Source organism: Argiope bruennichi, chromosome 7 (genome assembly GCF_947563725.1).
Source record: "Argiope bruennichi chromosome 7, qqArgBrue1.1, whole genome shotgun sequence".
Taxonomy (NCBI): Eukaryota; Metazoa; Arthropoda; class Arachnida; order Araneae; family Araneidae; genus Argiope; species Argiope bruennichi.
In genome coordinates this window covers 107,798,807-107,819,030 of record NC_079157.1, presented here as the reverse complement: position 1 = coordinate 107,819,030, position 20,224 = coordinate 107,798,807, and the positions used below count along the sequence as shown (strand labels likewise).

Below are 20,224 nucleotides of genomic sequence, written 5' to 3'. Positions count from 1 at the left end.
GTAAGTTATCTATTTATCATATAATCGGATTAGAACTGGATTGGAATATGAGTTTTTATGATGTAAGAGATAAAATTGCTGCGTCAAATTATGAAGTTCAATTCTTCATTTGTTTTGTGATTGTTATCACAGCATCAAGAATAATTTAGCATCAAGAATAAGTTATTACTTAATATTAAAAATTAAAATTCATACTGAGTTTGTTGTTGTTGGATGTTTTCTTTTATGCTTAAAATGAAGCAACTACATAATCTATAATATAAAGCTCAATGTGTGTGTGTGTGTGTGTGTTGGCGCTCTACAGGCCAGACCGTTTGACCTACAGCTACCAAATTTGGTACATGTATACCTTAGAGGTCGGGAATGTGCACCTGGGGTCCCTTTTTTTTTGAATTTTTAATTAGAATTTTAATTATTAATTAAAAACTAACTTTCCCGCCAAAAAAATCTTCCATTTTCTCCACCGCCAAATGAGTAAGGCTTCAGTTTTTTTCCCCCCAACAGTAATGAGGCTAGAGTTAACATTTTTCGGCCAATTATTTCAAACGATTCTGTTTATTTCCTTAATGTTTTATGCATTTAAAATTCAACATTGTTAATTAATCGATCTTTCAGATTCATTCTGAAGTACTTTTGAATTAAAATAAAACAGAATAAAGGAAATTAAAAATTTCTAATTTGCATAGCGTTACCCTAACTGGAGTAGAAAAATTCGTCCATTTGCGTTACCGTAACTGGCGTTGAAAATTCACGCATGCGCATTGTGTTCTGATTGTTGACAACAATTATCAACGGATGCGGATTAGATTTAAATTACTTTTAGGTTAGTTGTATATTTTTTGCATATGCTTATAGTTTTAAGTACGTCGTTTTTTAAGTGGTTTTTTTCAAAACCTGTTTTCAACCGATTATTTTAAACGATTCGTTTTATTTTCTTAGTGTTTGATGCATTTAAAATTATACATTGTTTATTAATCGATCTGCTCATGATGAATCTGAGAAAATTTTGTTGCCAAATTCTTGAGATATTACATAAATTAAGAAAGATATTCTTTAGTGCCCATATATTCCTTATAGATATTATTTAGTTTAGTTTAAACGCCCAGTGACTCTGTTTTCAGGAATCATATTATAAAAAAATGCTTTATTTCAGTAAAAAATATTATTATATTAATTGCACATTAATCCTTCCCACTTTAATTTAAAGCATAAATTCTACGGGAGCTAACAGAAAATTAGAAAGATACATATTACGTTATGACTGAAGGCCTTTATAATATGAGTGAATTATATGACAATCAAAATTTGAAGTTTTTAAATATTTTAATGAAGAAGCTATTAAAGTAGAAATTGCATAAAATATTTAATTATTAAAATTTTAACGAACATAAAGATTGGCGAACTGGCTGGTCACCAAAGGTGGCTAGTAAACTATAATTCTACACTATGCATGTTTTTTTAAAAATTTCAATGATATATATACTTTATGCCCCAGTTAAAATTCTTCTATAAAATCAGAAGGTATTATGTGCTGCTAGTTTTTTAAACCAATAGAATCTTATATGGAAAACATCATTGTAACAATATTACTTTGCTGAGTGAAACTTTTATTTATTATTAAAATTCCCTCATAATAATTAAATAGCAGCAAATTCTATTTTTCTTGCACTGGCTCAGTCTTCAAGTACAGAGATTTGATTTTGAAAACTTTTCCATTGTTCATGCTATAATGTTCTTAGATATCATCACACAGTTTATTCATCTATATAATGGAGCTGAACATGCAATATCAATGCAATAATGTAAGCTTTAATGTGCAAGTTTAATAAGCTTACTTTTGTAGAATGGTATATTATTTGTAAATCATGGCAAGCAGTACGTAAGAAGCAAAAAACTGTTCAAATTCCTCTGTAGGTAGATTGTTAGATTTAAAATTACCTAATGTTGCAGCATAGTTCTAGGGGGACAGACGCTTACTAGAAATTTTTTTTAAAACTTCAGTCAAATTTTTAATTAAAAACTAATTAAACAGAATTTTGAATTATTTTTTCAATAACTTTGGAGTATATTAATATACAATAATCCTTTTTTCTATTCTTTCAAAATTACAAAAATAAGCATTTTGATTATACCAATTTTATTTCTCTTCAATTCTTTTCTCTAATTTTAAAAAAATATTTAAAACATTTAACAAAAATACTTTTTGTTGCATTAGTTACTGGTTTTATATTCACAGACATTATGACAATATTAAATAAATATTATTAATAAATTGCATTAAACATAATATCATAATTAATATAATTATATAAATAAGAGCATATTTTTTAAAACATTATCATAGTACAACACTTTAGAGTCCTTTATTTATTTAATTATTACTCATGTTCAATAGCTGGAATTCATATCAATAACAAATTGTTATTTTTGTTTATAGTTAAGTATTTCAAATGGTGCAGGCTTAAAATGGAGTAAATAAAAAAGTTTTTGGTGTAACATAGCAAGGATTCATCATTCAGATATTAAATTCTTCTATAAACTACTGAGAATGGAACAAAATAGCCTATAACAAAGTGATGCCCTTAAATTAAATAAATTAGATTGTCAAATCTAATATAAGTTTCTCTCATCTTTTTTATAAAATAGAATAAGATGAAATAGACTTACCTAGATTCTGAGAAAAGATATTCCAAATGTGACATATACACATCCCATTGAGGTATAGAATAATGAACAGCTAAAGATAGAGCAGTCTGGAATATGCCATCATCCAAAGTCCTAAAAGAACAAATAAATTAATGCTTCCACAGTCATAAAACAAATAAATGCATCCTTAACATCCAGAACTTTTTTTTTTCATAGAACACTTTATCACAAATCTACTTCTCATCCCCCTTCTTTATTATATATAAAAAAAAAATTCAAAAAGATTACAGATTATTTTTAACGAATTTTATGTTAAATATGAATGTAAATTTTAATCTCCAGAAATCTTTTGAATATCTCCACTAAATTACAACTGCATATTACTTTATATTCAAAAATATATGGCATTGCTCTTTTTTCTTTAATTACCTATAATTCTAACACCACTTTCTTCTAGAAGTAGCAATAATTGGAAATTAGGAAACATGGTGCTCCAGAGTTTCAGCCATCAAGCATTAATCAGTGCTTGATGGGTGATCATAGTTAAACTTATGAATTTAAAACAGTACAAAAAGAAAAAAAAAAGACAGAAAGAAAATTGATCTGAATGATCTGCGTTTGATTTTAATGCATTTGTAGAAATGACATTTTGAACATTTTTTTTTTCTTTACAAAATCTATAGGTGCTTCATTTTGAACACTGAATAATGAAACAACATTATTATACAGTCATTACTTAAAACAAAATAGTCATTTTCTTCAAACAAAAAATATTTTTTAAAATAATTTTAAAATTTATAAATAAAAATTAGAATTATTCAAAGAAAAATTGGTATAGTAAACTTACATGGAAATGCCAAGAATTGTATCTCTCTTATAAACATCATCATTTGCAAATCGAGTAGCATCTACACCACCTCCAATGCTATGCAAGATTTCAGCTTGAACAAAATCATATAACATTTTATCATATTTTTGAAGCATTTCAAAATATTTTTCGCAATTATTTCCAACTGATGAACATGAAGAAGCATCTACAGTATTTTTCATTTCTAAAGTCTGCAAATAATACAAGAATTAATAGATTAATAAGAAGTAAATTACAAAATTTTTAATTTCCTTTCAAAAAATTTGTTTAAGAGAGCTTAAATTTGGTAAACATTTTTCAATTGTTGATTCTTTTCAAGTGCTTATATAACGAACAAGATAAAAATCTTTTCCTGATTGAAATATCTGTTAAAATGTTTAATAACATCCTTGTATTTTTTTACCACTACTGAATAGATAGTACATAAAAAAAAATTGTATTATGAATTAATTTTTTTAATGAATTGGTATGAATGAAGGTAAGAGAGTGATGCCTTATATAGTTGTATGAAACTCAAACAGTCATTTCTCTTCCATGGGTGTTTAACAGAGTTATAAATACATTTTACTGGATATCAATAAAGTAAAGTAATAATATAAAAACTTTAAAGAAACTGCTTTTAAATTTTTGATAATAAGTCATCATAAATTTGAATATGGAACAATTTATTAAAAAAAACATACATCTAAGTATAATAATTTTTATGTGATAAAAAAAATGAGAAAAGACTTTGTACTCAATTCTGTATTTTAGGGTCAGAATTAACAAATTATAACTGCATGCTTTTACAGCAGATAGAATTAAGTATCACAAGGGTTCTCAATCTAAATTAAATGTATTACCAGCAAAACATAATCTCCCTTTTAATGCAACAATTTTTACACAAAAATTTTAAACATATGTTCAAAATGAATTTGAACTTTTGGAATTTTTGCTTAATATTTATAATTCAAATATGTATCATTTATAATTTTCCATTTTTGGAATGCACACATCTTTAAGCTGACCACACTGGTTGAATATGCAAGGTGATAGATAAGGCTTCAGTTCAGAATAAAAAATTATTGTTGTTGAGATATTTCCAGTGGGAAAAACCTTCCAGATGTATTTAAAGAAAAAAAAAAAAACTAATGTATGCTGTTTTGGTTGTACAGAAGACCTGAATGTAGATATATTTCCAAGAAAGATATAAAATTTCCATGCCTCTCAATACATCATATCCTTGGTAAAATTGAATTATTAGTCATCCTGTTAGTTAAAAATAATGTCTGAATTATGTCTGATTTATATTTGAAATTAATGAATACACTTTCAACATATTCAAAGTGGTCACAAAGAAACAAGTTTAAGTTATCACATAGCTCTTCATTAATAATTAATTTTGATGACTGCCATTTGATATTATTACTCATTACTCAGTATAATATATAGTACATTCGTATTTCATTTTGAAATAAAGGCTTTATTTAAAAATATTTTTGAATTAATACATTTTGTACTCTGATAAAATTTAATTTCTTTAAGATACACTGATTCTTCACAGGAAAATGCTTTTTCATACATTTTTATCATGTAGTGAAGAATTTAAAAAGGTTGAAAATGCCTGAAATATCACACATATATTAATGACATTAATCTATAAATTTACACAAAAGATAAAAGAACTCGTTGTCATTAAATTTCAAAACAATTTTCAATAAGTACAACTTTGCATGTGAGCTGCGAAATTGTATGACAAGTGTACCAAGCATAGCCATCATAAGTTTATTTTCTCAATGAGAGGCACTTTAAATGGGGAGTTGAAAAGATTCCAGTTTGATAGTTAATTCTTGCTATCCTGATGATATAGCAATGGTGTAAAGTGAAGGCTTTTATGGCATAAGTATAATTCTCCTCAATGTTGTTGCAGCATCCAAATTCTCCATAAGCCTTTGGGTGGGATAGGCTCTATTTTGATTATGTCAGAAAGTTATTTCACTAAAGACACCTCAGATATGGGAATGCCAGTACAATGGTGGGATTACGCTTATCTGGTGGGGATAATACTAGTAATGTCACTTTTTTATGAAGAAACGTGAAGAAACTATGAAGAAACGTACTTTTGTGTAAAGGCAGATACATCAGCTCCTCATAATGGCAGCTATTTTGCATCGCCCACAGGATGCCAAAATTATTTATCATAGCAATTTGGTTATTTAGTCAACCCAGAATGTTATGGTTGAGTGCTTTATGTTACACCAAAAAGTACTTGTATTTGGCATATTTTAAGCACTCTTAATCTCCTATTTGAAAATGATTAATATACAAATGTATAAACTCCTATAAAAAATAAAATAAAACAAAAAAATAAAAACTATTACAAATATAAAAAAAATAAAAGTTACTTTTTTGCAAAATGTGATAGGATCTGGTCCTGCATCAATCTCATCTGCTAAAGGCAAGCTCAAACCAACATGAATTTTTATAGCATAATATAAAGTAGCTAATTGCAGGACAATCGGTGAGCTGGGTAATGTTTTGAAAAGATCTTCAGCTTTCTCGGCCTGTAGAAATTAAAAAATATGTTAATAAATTTTCAAGGTTGCACAAGCTAACTTTATTCATTAGATTCTACATAAATTTTACAATTATGCTCAAAATTAATTTTTAAAATTCATATCTTTTATTACAATGATAATATTTAAAAAATATATTGTTCAAAACTGAACAATATATGAGAAAAGTGAACTATTTAATTTTGTAAAACATACTAGCTTTACTTTTGTACAATATCAACTTTTTTTTTTTTTTTTTTAAACATACTAGTATTACTTTTAATAAAAATATTTTTATCTTTTCAAATAAAAACTTCAGAAATAATAATTATATATTTTTGATCATGAATTATGAAAATAAAATTTTAAACAAATCTCAATGTTAAGCTACTAATATTTTGGGAAAATCAAATAAGCTGTGATTTATGCAAACAAATAAGCTGTGATATACAAGGATTCCTTCTTCTATTCTTTTCAGAATTCTAATTCACCTTGGTCTAATTTGGATCTTAATAAAGATTATTATTTTATTAAAGATTAGAGATCTTATTAAAGTCCATAAGTCAAAATATCATTACCAAAAAAAAAAAAAAAAAAATTTTTTTTTTTTAATGGTCAAAACAATTCTTAGCAGAAAAACTAACCCACATTAGTGTTTCAGTTGGATGAAAAATCTAGATTATTCTTACTATAATCTGAGGATTAAAAGCTATACTACTTACATCTTTTAAGGTAAGAAGAAGGCAAAGGCTGTACAGAAAATCTTCAGGCAAATAGGCCTTAGACACATCTAATATAACTAAAAGAAAAACGGGGAAAATATATATGACAGTTATTTACAAATGAATGTTTTATTTAAAATATCTAGATATCAATCACATTCAGTGAAATTTTCCATAAAATATACTACACAAAATTTTTATATCAAAAAATTTGAGTTATATATATAAAATCTAGTTTGTTTCTAATCTGTTTATGATTAAAAGAATAAATGGATTGACTTACTAGAATTTTCTAAAGAAGAAGCTTCTGATTCATATTTCAAGCTATCTTGAATCAGTGATGCTCTTAAAATAGAAGTAGAAATTTCTAATGATTGAGGTAGATCAGGTCTAGCATAACGCTGATAGTTAGTCTCAAACTGAAATTTTTAAAGAAACATACTTTATACAAAACTTAGTAAAAGTTAGAATGTACAATTAAATTATTTCATAAAATATTTAACTATTTAAAGGTATAGTGGATGAATTTAGTTAAGATGGATAGTAAATTAACAGGTATAATGCATGTATTTAAATTAACAAACAATAAACAGATTGTAAAAATACAAGATCATTCTTTTCCTCAAACTGTCTGTCACACAGAACTGTCTTCTTTCAAATTGTAGCTGACTTAGTGTTCCATTTTATATATTCTACTTAATTTCATCTATTCCTTCAGGTAATACTTAGATATTTGATAAAATAAAGCATTTTATTAATGCACATAAAAATATTTTTTGTCATAGCATGTTAGCAATTTTTTTTAAAATTAGCATTACATCTAGCATAATTCACAATCCAGGATAAAGGAGCAACAAATTATTAATTTTCTTCTGATAGACTTTTTTTATAATATCCAATAAAGGAGAATTTAAAGACTGAAAAAAGAATTTTTTTTTTAATAATTCAAACTGAATTAATTATTTTGAAAGAAAAAAAAATCTATATATGTCATAAAATAAGTACTTGTGACAATTAATTGGGTCATTCTGAATAAGGCTTTTATCAATCTTCATAAAATTTTCAAAGGAAGAGTTCAAGAACAAAATTTTAAAACAAAAGTATGTCGAATGCAAATGTTGTGAAAGCTATCCTCCCCAATGACCAATGAAACATTCAATACTCAATGAGTGAGTGATCTCTGTGTATCACTAAATTGATAATTGCCTTGGATGAGGATATGCCTTGATATTTTAGGATAAAATTTTTCTTTTCAATAAAATTATGCCTCTATTTGTGTAAACAGAAGGTATTGTGTTTATGCTTCTGAATAATATTATTCCATTTTTCAAAATAAAAAATAATTCTAAAACAGAACATCCATATGAATTTTCAGGATTTATTACTATTATTATTACAGGTGCTATTTTGAGAGAGTTCAAAAATTTATTAAACCAGCTTTTTGCAAGATATTTTAGTGTTTTCTTTCCCATAAAAATACTGCATTGCTAGCGATGAAAGTCTTACTGATTACCAAACCAACAAACAAAAAAATGTTTTTATAGTTTAAACATATTATGATTATTTCTATATGAATTTAATTAATGATTCAGCATTTCTTCTAAGTATACTTTTTAGAAAACAGAATTTACATCACAGGGGTGGAAAAAAATTGTAAAAATTTGAGGTAAATTATTTTTTTATCCTAAAATAATTTCAAATCCTTTTTCTTTTCAGAATAAATGTAAAAAATAAGAACAGAATAGAAATTCAGAGCAATAGTTCAATAAGGCATAATTTCAGATTTTAAAGTAATAAATATTCATTATGAAAAACTTCATACAGTTGTAGGAAACATATAATACAGATTATTTCAAAGAGTAAATTAAGGTGAGGATTACCACCTTACCTTACTAATATGTGCATTTTCTACAAGTCCTTCATAAAAAGTACACACTCCTTGTTTGTTAAGATTCACATTGGAATCTTCTTCCACATCGAGAGCTCTTCCATTCCAACCAAGGGCCAGAGGTTGAACCCAACTATTAATTTAAAAAAATATTTAAATTATAAAAAATATTTAAATTAATAAAATAATTTCAATTTCTGCCATTAAAATGAAGTTTATGTCAAAAATATTAATTTTACCTTCATTCTCTATCAAAAATAAGCAATTTTAACTCTCATGCATGAAAGCTTTATAAAAAAATGCATGTTTATTATCATTTGGAGATAATTATTGAAGCATAATTTGGTACTACAATCAGAATATGAAATTCTTTTGAGAATAGCAAATAATTATCACCTTAAAAACAACATCAAAACACAAATGCTTCAACAGAGTTATAGTGTTTTTCACTTCACTTCAGTACATGGTAATATAATATTATAATCGAAGAGTTCCAAACTTTTAATTAATTGAAGCAAATTAAAATTATATTGTTTTCAAGTACTTTTGTTTCAGACATACAAACTTGTCTCAATATTTATTAATAAAAGCATTTTAATAATAGAACTCAAAGTTTAGTATTTGATTGCAACATTAACTTGGTCAGTATTTCAAAATCTGACAATGGGTACAAATAAAAAAAGTAGCAGTAATACCTGTACACAAAAGCAATTGAGAAGTTCTCACATTCTCAATCCACCATTCTTTAAAAGAACATTGAGGTATTTTCACCTGTACCATTCTTGATAGATTATGTACATCAACTGAAATTTTCTCTCAAGTGAATAAATGGCGAAAATACAAAGATGTTGTTGATCTAATTTCAGTATGATGATTTAAAAAAAAATATTTCTACAAAGTTATTATTGCACGATCCATCTTGCAGATGGATATTTCATCTTATAAAGGAAATGGAACTTTCAGGAATGTTACATCCATCGATGTTTCCATCTAACTCTATTTGCAGATAGTTATGGCTCACTTATAGAGTTATGTAAAAACATATCTTTTTCAATACATGTAAAAAATTTTGAAAGCAAAATAATTTATAATAATACTCCAAATAAAAATATAACATATCTTAAAATTTCTTGTCATGCTCAAATTAAAAAGTCATGCATGAGAGTGTTAATTCATATAAAAGTATATGAGCACCAATGTAAATTATTTAAACATAAGAAAAGTGTATAAGAACTTTGTGATAAAAATATTTTGCTTTTCTTTTAAAAGAGATGGCCCCTTTATTAAATGCAACTAATAATAAGCAGCACACATACAGATTCTTTTAAAAAAATGTTTTTTCAAAGCCAAAACAATGAAATCAAATAAAATTAAAACGTTACATGCACAAAATGAAATGTAAAAACTAATAATATATAAATGTATTCAAGTTCATTTCTTTCAAATGATAAATTAAATTTGATAAGGCAAATTAAATTAAGAAAAGAATTTGTTCCTAACAGCAAAATAATTTTCAAAATGCAAAGTTTTCTTTTTTACTATGGATGAAAAAAGCATTCTTAAAATGCTTTAAAACTATGTAGATAAGATATATACAATTACTTAAAATTTCTATAATAACTTTGAAAAGCAAGAAAGGGATAGCAAAATAGAAAACACAAGTTTCTTTCCTTACAAACTGGAAATTAAAACTAAAAAAGGAAGGGGAAAAAAATCTTAAGAAAAAAAAAAAAGAAATTGCAATGTTTTGAGCAAAACTTACTAACAAATAACAAACAGCCAGCAATAATAAAAATGTTAAATATAAATGGAAAAATGTAAATGCTATTAATTGGAACAAAAATTTAAGTTCAATGCAACTTGTTTCACAATAAAAAGCAGCTTACAATAATACTAAGAAATTAAAAAAAATAACATCCTACTGTCAAAATAAAAACTCCACCATTTTCATTTAAATCTATTATTATATTAAATGTTGTATTTAAAAATTCAACGGTTACAATTTCGAATAAAAAAAAAAAAGAGTTTGGGAAGCAAGATTACATTCTTACACAGAAGACTTACCCAAGTTGATTTGCATTTAATATATTCTCCACAGAGCAAAAAAGCAGCGAAAAGAGTAAAGATGGTTGCGATAAATATCTTAAGAAGGAAATATTAAAAGCAAACATGAGATAAAAGTTCCCTAACAGTTATACAAGTATAAAAACCACATTCAATGTTAATTTAATTTTTAAACTTAATCATTTAATAAAAAAATGAATACATTTGAAATATAATTAAGGAAGGATGGATTCAAAATGGCTATATTATAAGAAAAGAAAGATAAAAAATTATTCATTTTCAATTTCCTTTATTTTGACAAAGAAATAAATTACAAAGAAAAGGAAGAAAGAATCTGTACACCAAAACTGCTGTTTCTCCTTCTCATATTCATCTGAATGTGTAAAACATTTGCACACACACACACATATATATATATTAAGAAAATTTTTAAGTGATTTTTTATGTCAATTGAAATTAATACTTTTCTTCCCTTTTAAATATTTAAAAGTATGTCATATATTTTATATAATTCTATTTATATATTCCTGAAATTATATTATTATATAGTCTTGGAATTGCCTATTATATAAAATACTGAAAACGGAAAAGTAGTTTAGAACCCATATTTGCAAAAATATTAAAACTTGAAGAAAAATAAAAGCCTGAAAATATTAATGCGAAGGAATTTTATATTTTATAATTTGATATAACAGTGTAGCGTGAAAACTGGGGAGTTGTAAAGATATTCAAGAAAAACTAAAATGGAAACCAGAAAACATCGCTCAATATCAGTACCGATGTTCTCAGAGAGCGGAAGATAAATTCAGAGCAAGGAAAATAGGCATTAAGTAGATGAAAAATTACTAGAAAACATAGGGTCGCAGGTAATGTTTATTGAGTGAAAATCGCAAAAACAGGCGTCTTTTCTGAATGTTTAGATAACATGAAGGTTTTTTTTTTAATCTTAAGTTTTTAAAATATTAAGAAGAAATGTGTTTATATACATTTTGCTTAGCTATAAGAGCAGAAATTTAAAATTACACTTGTAATCAATCCTCTTCAATATCTCTAAACTGGCCATTATTATTAACAGAAACACGCCATGATTTTATGATATTGTTTAAAAAAAAAAACATATTTGTATATTTATTTTCTGTGTACATAACTAGAAATTTATATTATGTCAATAATAATTCTCACAAATTGGAAATATTTAGATGACAGAATAGAAAATACATTTTGTTAGTTTGAAAAGTGAATATTATTATTATTAAGGGATGATTAAAGATAGGATAATATTATTTTTTCTTCTTAAATTGAAAATAGAGGAAAATAGATATTTGTTTGAAAAATGTGAGATATCAAATGATATTCTAACAAATATAAAAAAAATTAATATTTAGTAATTTTAATTAATTATTATGATTACAAACAATGTAAATGGTATTTGTATAAAACTAACCTAAAATGACCTCTTTATAATAAATCATTACAAATTGTATGCGGAGGCAATATTTATTAATAACTTTCAAATATTGTTATACATTAAAAGGGTTTCATCATCTTTTGTTTAAAAATAAAGTTTAGAAAATTGCTTAATAATTTGCAAACGATAAAGGATTTCTTAAATAAATGCATTTAATAAAATATTTATTAAGTATAAAATTATGAAATTAAAGAAAATAATTTAAAATGTAAATAAAATAAACATTAACTAAAATATAAACATTTTATAACCTTACATGTTTTAGTTCCGAATTCACTTATACTTAATTTTTAATATTTAAATATAAATTCCAGTTTTAAAATACTATTTAGGTGAAATTTTTATAAATTCATATAATATTTTTTTCACACTTTTACTGCAATCATCATCATCCTAATTTTCTTTCATGAGCTCATTTAAATAACAAAACATCTGGCACTGGTGGTATATTTTCTCTTGAGATGTTGTTAGCAAATAGGTTTAAGAACTATATAATTACAAATTAAAATAAATAAACAATAAGTCTTTCCAAAATATCAATAATATTATTCCCTCTTCAAAAAAAACAAAAACATCAAAGAAACTCAACATTGTTCAATTATAAAACAATAACAGGGGCCATCTCAACTAAAAGAAAATAAAACATGAAAAAATTTGGAAAATATCATTCATTAAAAATAGTAAAATAACAATATAAGCATTCCCTGCAAAAATATAGAAATTTCAATTCATGTAAACCAATATGTTACAGTAATTTTTGTGGAAAACTTAATCAAAAATGAAATGACTTGATTTACAAATACTTTAAATGCAATTCTTTTATGACATCATTAGAATGTACAGTTTAAATATTTCAAAACACTGGCTAATAAAAGAACTCTAACAAAATTTAAACAATAGCATTTTAAATTTTGTACATAAATGTAAAGAATTATTAAAATTTTTACTCTCCATTTTTACAATAAAAAAAAAGTTTAAAAGAAATAAGAATTTTAGAAAAAATTTTGAGTCTAAAATGTCAACTATAAAATTTTCTTTAAATCTTCACATTAATTTCAGAGTAGGAATTGATCAATGTTATTAATTGATTCAATTACATATTAATCTCAAATCAATGTCATCAATGCCATTATTTTAACAGAGAAAAAAATGATAAAATACCAAAATTTCTACTTATTGTATTAGAACATTTTAACAAATAATTCAATTCAAAATTTTCAAAAGTTGCTAAAATAGCTTTTAGTTATTAATTTATTTTTAACTATTAATTTCTTTTAATTAAAATATTTTAATTCTTGCTAAGCTCTGCATTGTAAAAATTGCAATTATAGTAAAAAAAAAAAAAAAAAAAATTCATGCGAAATTTTGAAAAAGGATATTTAAAGTTTTCAGAGAAAAAAAGGCTCAAATTCTTTCTCTACTTCATATACTTTCGCTACACAAATACTAATAAATAATGCAATTTTATACATTTTTATAACTATAACTATAAAAATGAATTTAGCTACAATATAAAAGTAAAATCAACACAACAGATATAAAAGAATCTAAGATATCATAACAATATCAACAAATAATTTTATGGAAAATAATTTTTAAAAATTTTTCTCTTATATAACATACCTTTAATATTAGTTTGCGTTGCTGCTAAAGTTCAATAAACAATAAATACTAAAAGCAACAGATTAAATATAAAAATCCTTCATTTATCTTATTTATAAATTTTTTCTAAATATGTTTTTACTCCTACTCACTTAATAGCATCTTTCCAAAACTGCACACTTTTCACAGATGTTAGAACTACTTTAGCCGTTTGTGTAGTTGACTGTAAGGCCTGTAATGTTTTTTCACTTGTTTGCCAAAGAGTATTAATGCCATTGATATCACCTTCGGCTATATCACACATCTAAGAATAACAAGAAAGAAACAACTATTTCATCTAAAAATACATTAAAATGCAACAATATACCTAAAATCGATTTTTTTTTTCAAATTCAAATGCTAAAGAAATTTTTTACATATGAAGCACTATGTAGATATGAAAAGTAAGAAAGAAATTATTGCCTTGTTTTCTGAGTCAATAGCAGTAAAATTCATTGGAATATCCCCAACAAGGAATTTGACTCTATCTTGAAGAACCTAATAAAAGAAAAACATGTATTTTATTTTATAATATATACAAATTAAGAATGTTCAAGCGTGAAAAATAAAAACTTGCAAATACCACAGCATCAAGTTATAACACATTTTTATAAATTACAGCCACTTCTGGTGATCAGCTAGTTTGCCAGAATGATAGATTCAAAATTTCAAATGAATCTTTTGTGCAAATTTTAGTCTAAAAGGTTTTCTTGCCAAAGTAATTTTAAACTTCAAATTTTGATAATGATATAACTTATACTATTTTAGAAGAGTTGCAGATTCATATTCAATATGCTTTGTCCTTCTAATTTTTCCATCATGTCACTTTAAATTGAAACTTAATAGGGACAGAGCTGACCATCTGGGGGGGGGGGATGCTATGTACTGGGGCCCCACGATTATAGGAGATCCAACATGATCAAGAACTAAAATAATGTTCTGAATAGTAATAGCAGGATAAAAAGAAGAGAGGGAGAAATTAAACTGGAACAATAATTGATGAGTTTTGAAATATACGTTTACAGATATATTACAGTTTAGTGCAAGTGTGCAACATATTATAAACATAAAATACAGTCATTTACCACACCTACTAGGTTAAATTGCGCATATTACTTTGATAATTCATGCTACAAAATTTTTATATTGTTAGATCTAATCATGTGCTTGCCAAAGAAGTATCCTTTTGGGTGTCAAGACTCAGTTTCAAAAAAGAAAATTAGCAAAAAAGAAAAGAAGCTAAATTTTAAAAAGTCATGCATACATTTTTTTTTTTTTTTTTTTTTTTTTTTTTGTCTATGAAGTAATTCTGACAATGAAATCGCTTCGATTTCAGAAGTTATTACAATTCAAGCTTCAACTGGCGAAGAAAGTTCTGCACAAACTACAAGATCTTGCAATAAAAGTGTAAAAACTGTGAAAACCTTTGAAGAATCATATGTTTAAACAAATATGATTGAATCAGAAAATAGCCATGAGAATTACAATAACAAATGTGATCAAATACATATAAGTGATTCAGATTTATGACCAAGCATTATAACTGAAAAGTTTAAAATGTTTTGTGTTAAAAACAGACTTATACAACACAAAGAAGTTTTTGCTACGAATGCTGGAGGTAGATCATATTCTACAACCCTTTTGATACTTTTCGCATTTTCTCCTATTCAAGAAGTTCTTACAAAATATCGAAAAACCCAAATCTTTTCAATTCTATTTTTTTTTTTCCCCTCTTGTGGGCCTTGCCACATTATATTCGTTAAAATTATAATTGTATCTTGCTGCATTTTCAATGCAATTACTTTAAGTGCGTAGTCAGAAAGCTCGGAGGTTACATCAAATTAAATATTACGGTTATAAAACAGCAAATTAGATAGCGTTTTTATTACTCATATAAAAATCATTTTATACTAAATCTGGTACTTTTGGAAAAGGAAATTGAAATCCGTTCTATTTATTAAATTGAATATATTTCATTTCGCGTTCCGCCGATTTTATTAAAGGATTTATATTCGTTTCTTTAAAAAAATTAGAAGACTCGCATGAATTTCAGAAGCATGTGAATTAAAATATAGGCTTTCCAATATAGCATCTGATAGTCTTCTGGAACTGTATATTTATCAAGAAAAAATATACAACAAATGTTTTTTTCTCTTATTAATCGCCTTTGGAGACCAGCTGGGCCGCGGTAGCCTGGTGGTAAGATCGCGGCTTCGGAACCTGCGGATTTCAGGCTCGAAATCCAATTTCAAGAAAGAACTGCATTTAAGAGGGTCTGGTGCACGTTAAATTCGTCAGTGCCAAACGTCCCACCGTCGGTATGGTGTGAAATTTTGGAGAGGGTCAAGCTTAGGTTTTGTCCTCGTCATCTGACCGCAGTTCAAAATTACACTTTGCATCCTAAAATAGCTTTAATGTTGCTTTAAAAGGGGACGTTAATGCAACTAAACTAAACTAAACATACAGACCAGCTGATTCGTTGGGGACACTCGGTGTAGATAGTTTCATTTAAGTCAGATAGTTTTAGCACCATATCCATAATTTTGCTATATTTTAAAATATTAAAACAATTTTATTTTACTTGTCTTACATCAGGGGTGTTTGTGGGACCCCAAAAAATCCCCTGAAACTTTTACGGACTTATTACCGGCATTTTGGAGTTTCGAGAAGGGGGGGGGAGAAATGAAAAATTACAATTATGAAGTATTGAATGACCTAATTATAAAAGTTCAATGAATTACTTTTTTTGCAAAATTAATAACCATAAATTTTCAAACATATAAACTACTACATTTTATGCAAATATTTTAAATTACCTGAATTAATTCTTTTAAAAAAAATTATCTAATTTCTGCTGCTTTTTTTTATTTTCTGATGTTTGTGGGCTTGTCTTTCTTTTGTGGTGAACTTCATAATTGCAGGAAGGTTGACTTTTATTTTCCTCATTTACAGTTGAAGAAATTTCCCCGAGAACTGACATGCAGAGGTAGAAGCAGTTTGCTTTTCTGCTAATGTAGAAGGTTTTTCAGAGACTTTTATAGGTGACTCATCTGAAATACATGTTTTTAAGTCCTCTTGATATGTTTTCCAACTTCTGTTCATATTCAGTAAGAGATCTTTGTGAATTGGATCAGTCATTGGATTTTTTGAGCCATATTTTTCACATGAGGTTTCTTTAGAAGCCATTAAATCATATTTAATAGTCTACACTGCATCTAGGGAATCAATCTTAAGAGAGGTTCTATAGTCAGTGACAAGTGTATCCATTAAGTTGAATGCACTTTCCACTAATGGGCCATGGAAGCAGCTAAGGCAGGCTTTGACCAATTTAGCCAATGTAGGATACTTATAATCATTTGTGAAATCATCTTTTAAATTAAAAACTTTAGACCAATATTTATCAATTGTACACTTGACTTGATTTCCACTTTCATCAGATGTGTAGAGCATTTCTTTGGTGATATCAATATCACTCTGGTATAACCTTATTTCAGCTTCTACTTTTGACTTTTCATTATCACTAAAAATATGGGACATAAAAGATGATAATTTTTTAAAAGCTAATATTGTACTGGTTTTACCTCTTAGCTCTGGATCTAATGCTGTAAAACTAATTAGATATGAATTTTTAAGGGGTAATTTCTGTTTCATATGCTGAAATTTCTAAATGAAATTCTCTTGCGTACATAAATAAAAAAATATTTCAATAAGCGAAACGAAAAATTTACACGTGCATCAATAAATGAAACTAAAATTTTACACAGCGGAGAAAAAAAAGTTGCGAAGTGATCAATGACAAATAGCTAATACGGCGAAAAATCCCCCTTCTCTACTTATTGGCGCCACGCCAGGAGAGATAAGACCTTTGAACCCAGAGTCACGTTATCGCACATCTGGTCGAACGAAGTCTCCCCCTTTTTTTTCTGCCGCGCCTACTTGCCGAAAAGAATCCAGAAGAGAATGTCCGAGAACCGGGGGAATGAGTCATAACTCGCAATAAGGAAAGAACAAAACAGAAGTTTTTTCCCCCTTTTCACGCATTATCACTGCCTTTGGAGAAAGAAAGGAAAAGTTTTCACCGCACACACTGACCTTGCGTTTTCTGCTTTCAAAGCAAACAAAATTACCTAGATCAAAATAAATAATTCATTATTATTCCTACTTCCTTTTGAACGACGATCCCCGGAAATTCCGGGGATCGAAGTTCAAAATCCCCGGAATTCCGGGGTTTCCCCGGAGCACAAACACCCCTGATTACATATGCTCTATTTATTATATATATGTACGTTCCAAATGGAAATCAATCGTATAAAATAATATAAATATTAAGAAACATAAATACGCTACTCATATGTCTTCTGAATATCGCTATATTGTAAATTTAATTCTTTGTCCAATTAATAATAATATATGTTTACCAAATTTGTGAATAAAATTAGGGAACTGCAAAAATTGCACACAAGCATATTCTTTTTTAAAGCAATTACAAAACCAAATTTTGTATGATGCGGCTTTTTTTTTTGTTGCTATTTGCAGAAATTATGAAACTGCAAAAATTGCATATGAGCACAATCCTTTCTAACGCAATCACAAAACTAAACTTCGTATGACACCGCTTTTTTTAAAGTTACTTGCAGGCGTAAATTATAAAGCAAATTATTATCTCATTTTTTTAATCTAAAACTACGTAAAATGTATTTCAGTTAAAATTAAAGGGCATTGCAGCTAGTTAATTACTGTTTTAAACAATATAAATCTGCATTATTGTTCAACATTAAAAAACAAAACAATGCTGAAAACAGAATAATTTGAATTGTTTTCTAAGACGTTTTAACAATGAAAGCACCAACACATTGTGTACATTAATTCACAGAAATAATGAATTTTCAAACAGTAAACTCAATATAATAACATCACTGTTAACTTGGTCATTTCTACGCTTGAACTTGAAGTGTTGTGTGTTATTTTGAGCGATACTAAAACCAGTTTTATATAGGAAAAAAAGTTCGAAATGGGTGTATTGGAATTTGCCACAATATGCACACTCCTTTGGTGCTATTACAGAGTCTTTTAGTTGTATGATTGGTTTGCATGTATATATTTTTTCCCATTTATTATGATTTTAAAAAACTTTCTGATGAAAGAACTAAATAAAATTCATAGTGGATGTCAAATAGCAACAAGTTACGAAATCGATGCATCTACTTCGATGGATGAGGCTATGCAACAATATAATGTGAAAGATATTGATTCGGATTCAACCATAGATGAAGAGGCAAATATGAAAAAACCGGGTGTCACTGCATTCACCCTGAATCCCTTCATAAACCCGTTTTATGAATATCTAACATATGAAGATTCTCTGGCTGATATTGAAGTCGTTGATCCAGATTAGAATTTTGCTTGTGCAGAGTGGATTCTCAAACACCAGGCATTTTTAAACTGAAACTAATTACAGCCATGAAAATGCCAGTGACATCTCTACAATAGCGACGTACAAAAGGAATCCTAGAATAATTTCAAATCTCAAGTTTATTCTGGTTTAAAGCCAAAAGACATTTTTCAACATTTACTAATGCTAGCTATAAGAAGATCATCAAACTTTCTAAAAAAACTGCCTAATGAAAATGATCATCATTTGAAATTCTCTTCAGAAACAATCACCAATATTTCCTGAAGCTATAAAAGCTGTAGCAGCTATAAAACAACTACGAATTTATCTGCAATACCAACATGTCTATCTTATCATCATTAGAAATTCTCAGCTTGTTCAAGCCAACAATTTTGCTGTCCAAACCAATCCACCAAATACTGAGCAGAGGTAAGAATTTCTCAAAAGCCAAAAGAAATGAAGTTGTATAGGCAAAACACGTATATAGTGTATATAGATTTTTGTATATATTTCGTGTTCTTTTTATTTATATATATTCACACTGCGGAACTTTTTTTTTGCTTTGTATATACTTGTGCTTATCTTCCTGATGATGGATTTTTTTGTACCGAATTTGACTTTTTGACCGCATGCGGTTACCCCGATTTGTGACTCTATAATATTCCTTTAAGGAATTACCTTCATGGACTTAAGAAGAGACGTTGTTTGAAGATCTAGACAGCGGAAATGCGACAACTGCATCCAACATCTTGATCAGAACATTTTTACTGCATTGCATCAGAACAGTTTGCTGTATTTCTGTGAAGAATGAATTTCATCGAACTCTGCTGAATACTGAAATGTTTCAATTGTATCCATCATCTTAATCCTGATTTCGTTGCTTCATAACATCTGACTTTGAAAACTTTCAATAGGCGCGTTCAATAGTATTTAATTAATTTTAATCTCGTTTTAAATCCATCAACCCTCAAAATAAAATAGGCTCAATGCAAATATGTGTC

General features: G+C 27.1%; 1 protein-coding gene across 2 annotated transcripts in view; it reads right to left on the bottom strand.

Annotated features, from left to right (window-relative positions):
• The window catches only part of LOC129975970 (NBAS subunit of NRZ tethering complex-like), a 93,422-nt gene that overhangs the window by 23,019 nt on the left and 50,179 nt on the right, over nt 1-20,224 (bottom strand). For both annotated transcript variants that reach the window (XM_056089279.1, XM_056089280.1), the window contains exons 37-44: nt 14,255-14,329; nt 13,945-14,096; nt 8,659-8,791; nt 7,054-7,189; nt 6,771-6,847; nt 5,899-6,057; nt 3,494-3,705; nt 2,668-2,778 (exon numbers count right to left, since the gene is read on the bottom strand). In XM_056089279.1, the coding sequence (XP_055945254.1) occupies nt 2,668-2,778; nt 3,494-3,705; nt 5,899-6,057; nt 6,771-6,847; nt 7,054-7,189; nt 8,659-8,791; nt 13,945-14,096; nt 14,255-14,329 (1,055 nt within the window). The remainder of the gene's footprint in view (nt 1-2,667; nt 2,779-3,493; nt 3,706-5,898; nt 6,058-6,770; nt 6,848-7,053; nt 7,190-8,658; nt 8,792-13,944; nt 14,097-14,254; nt 14,330-20,224) is intronic.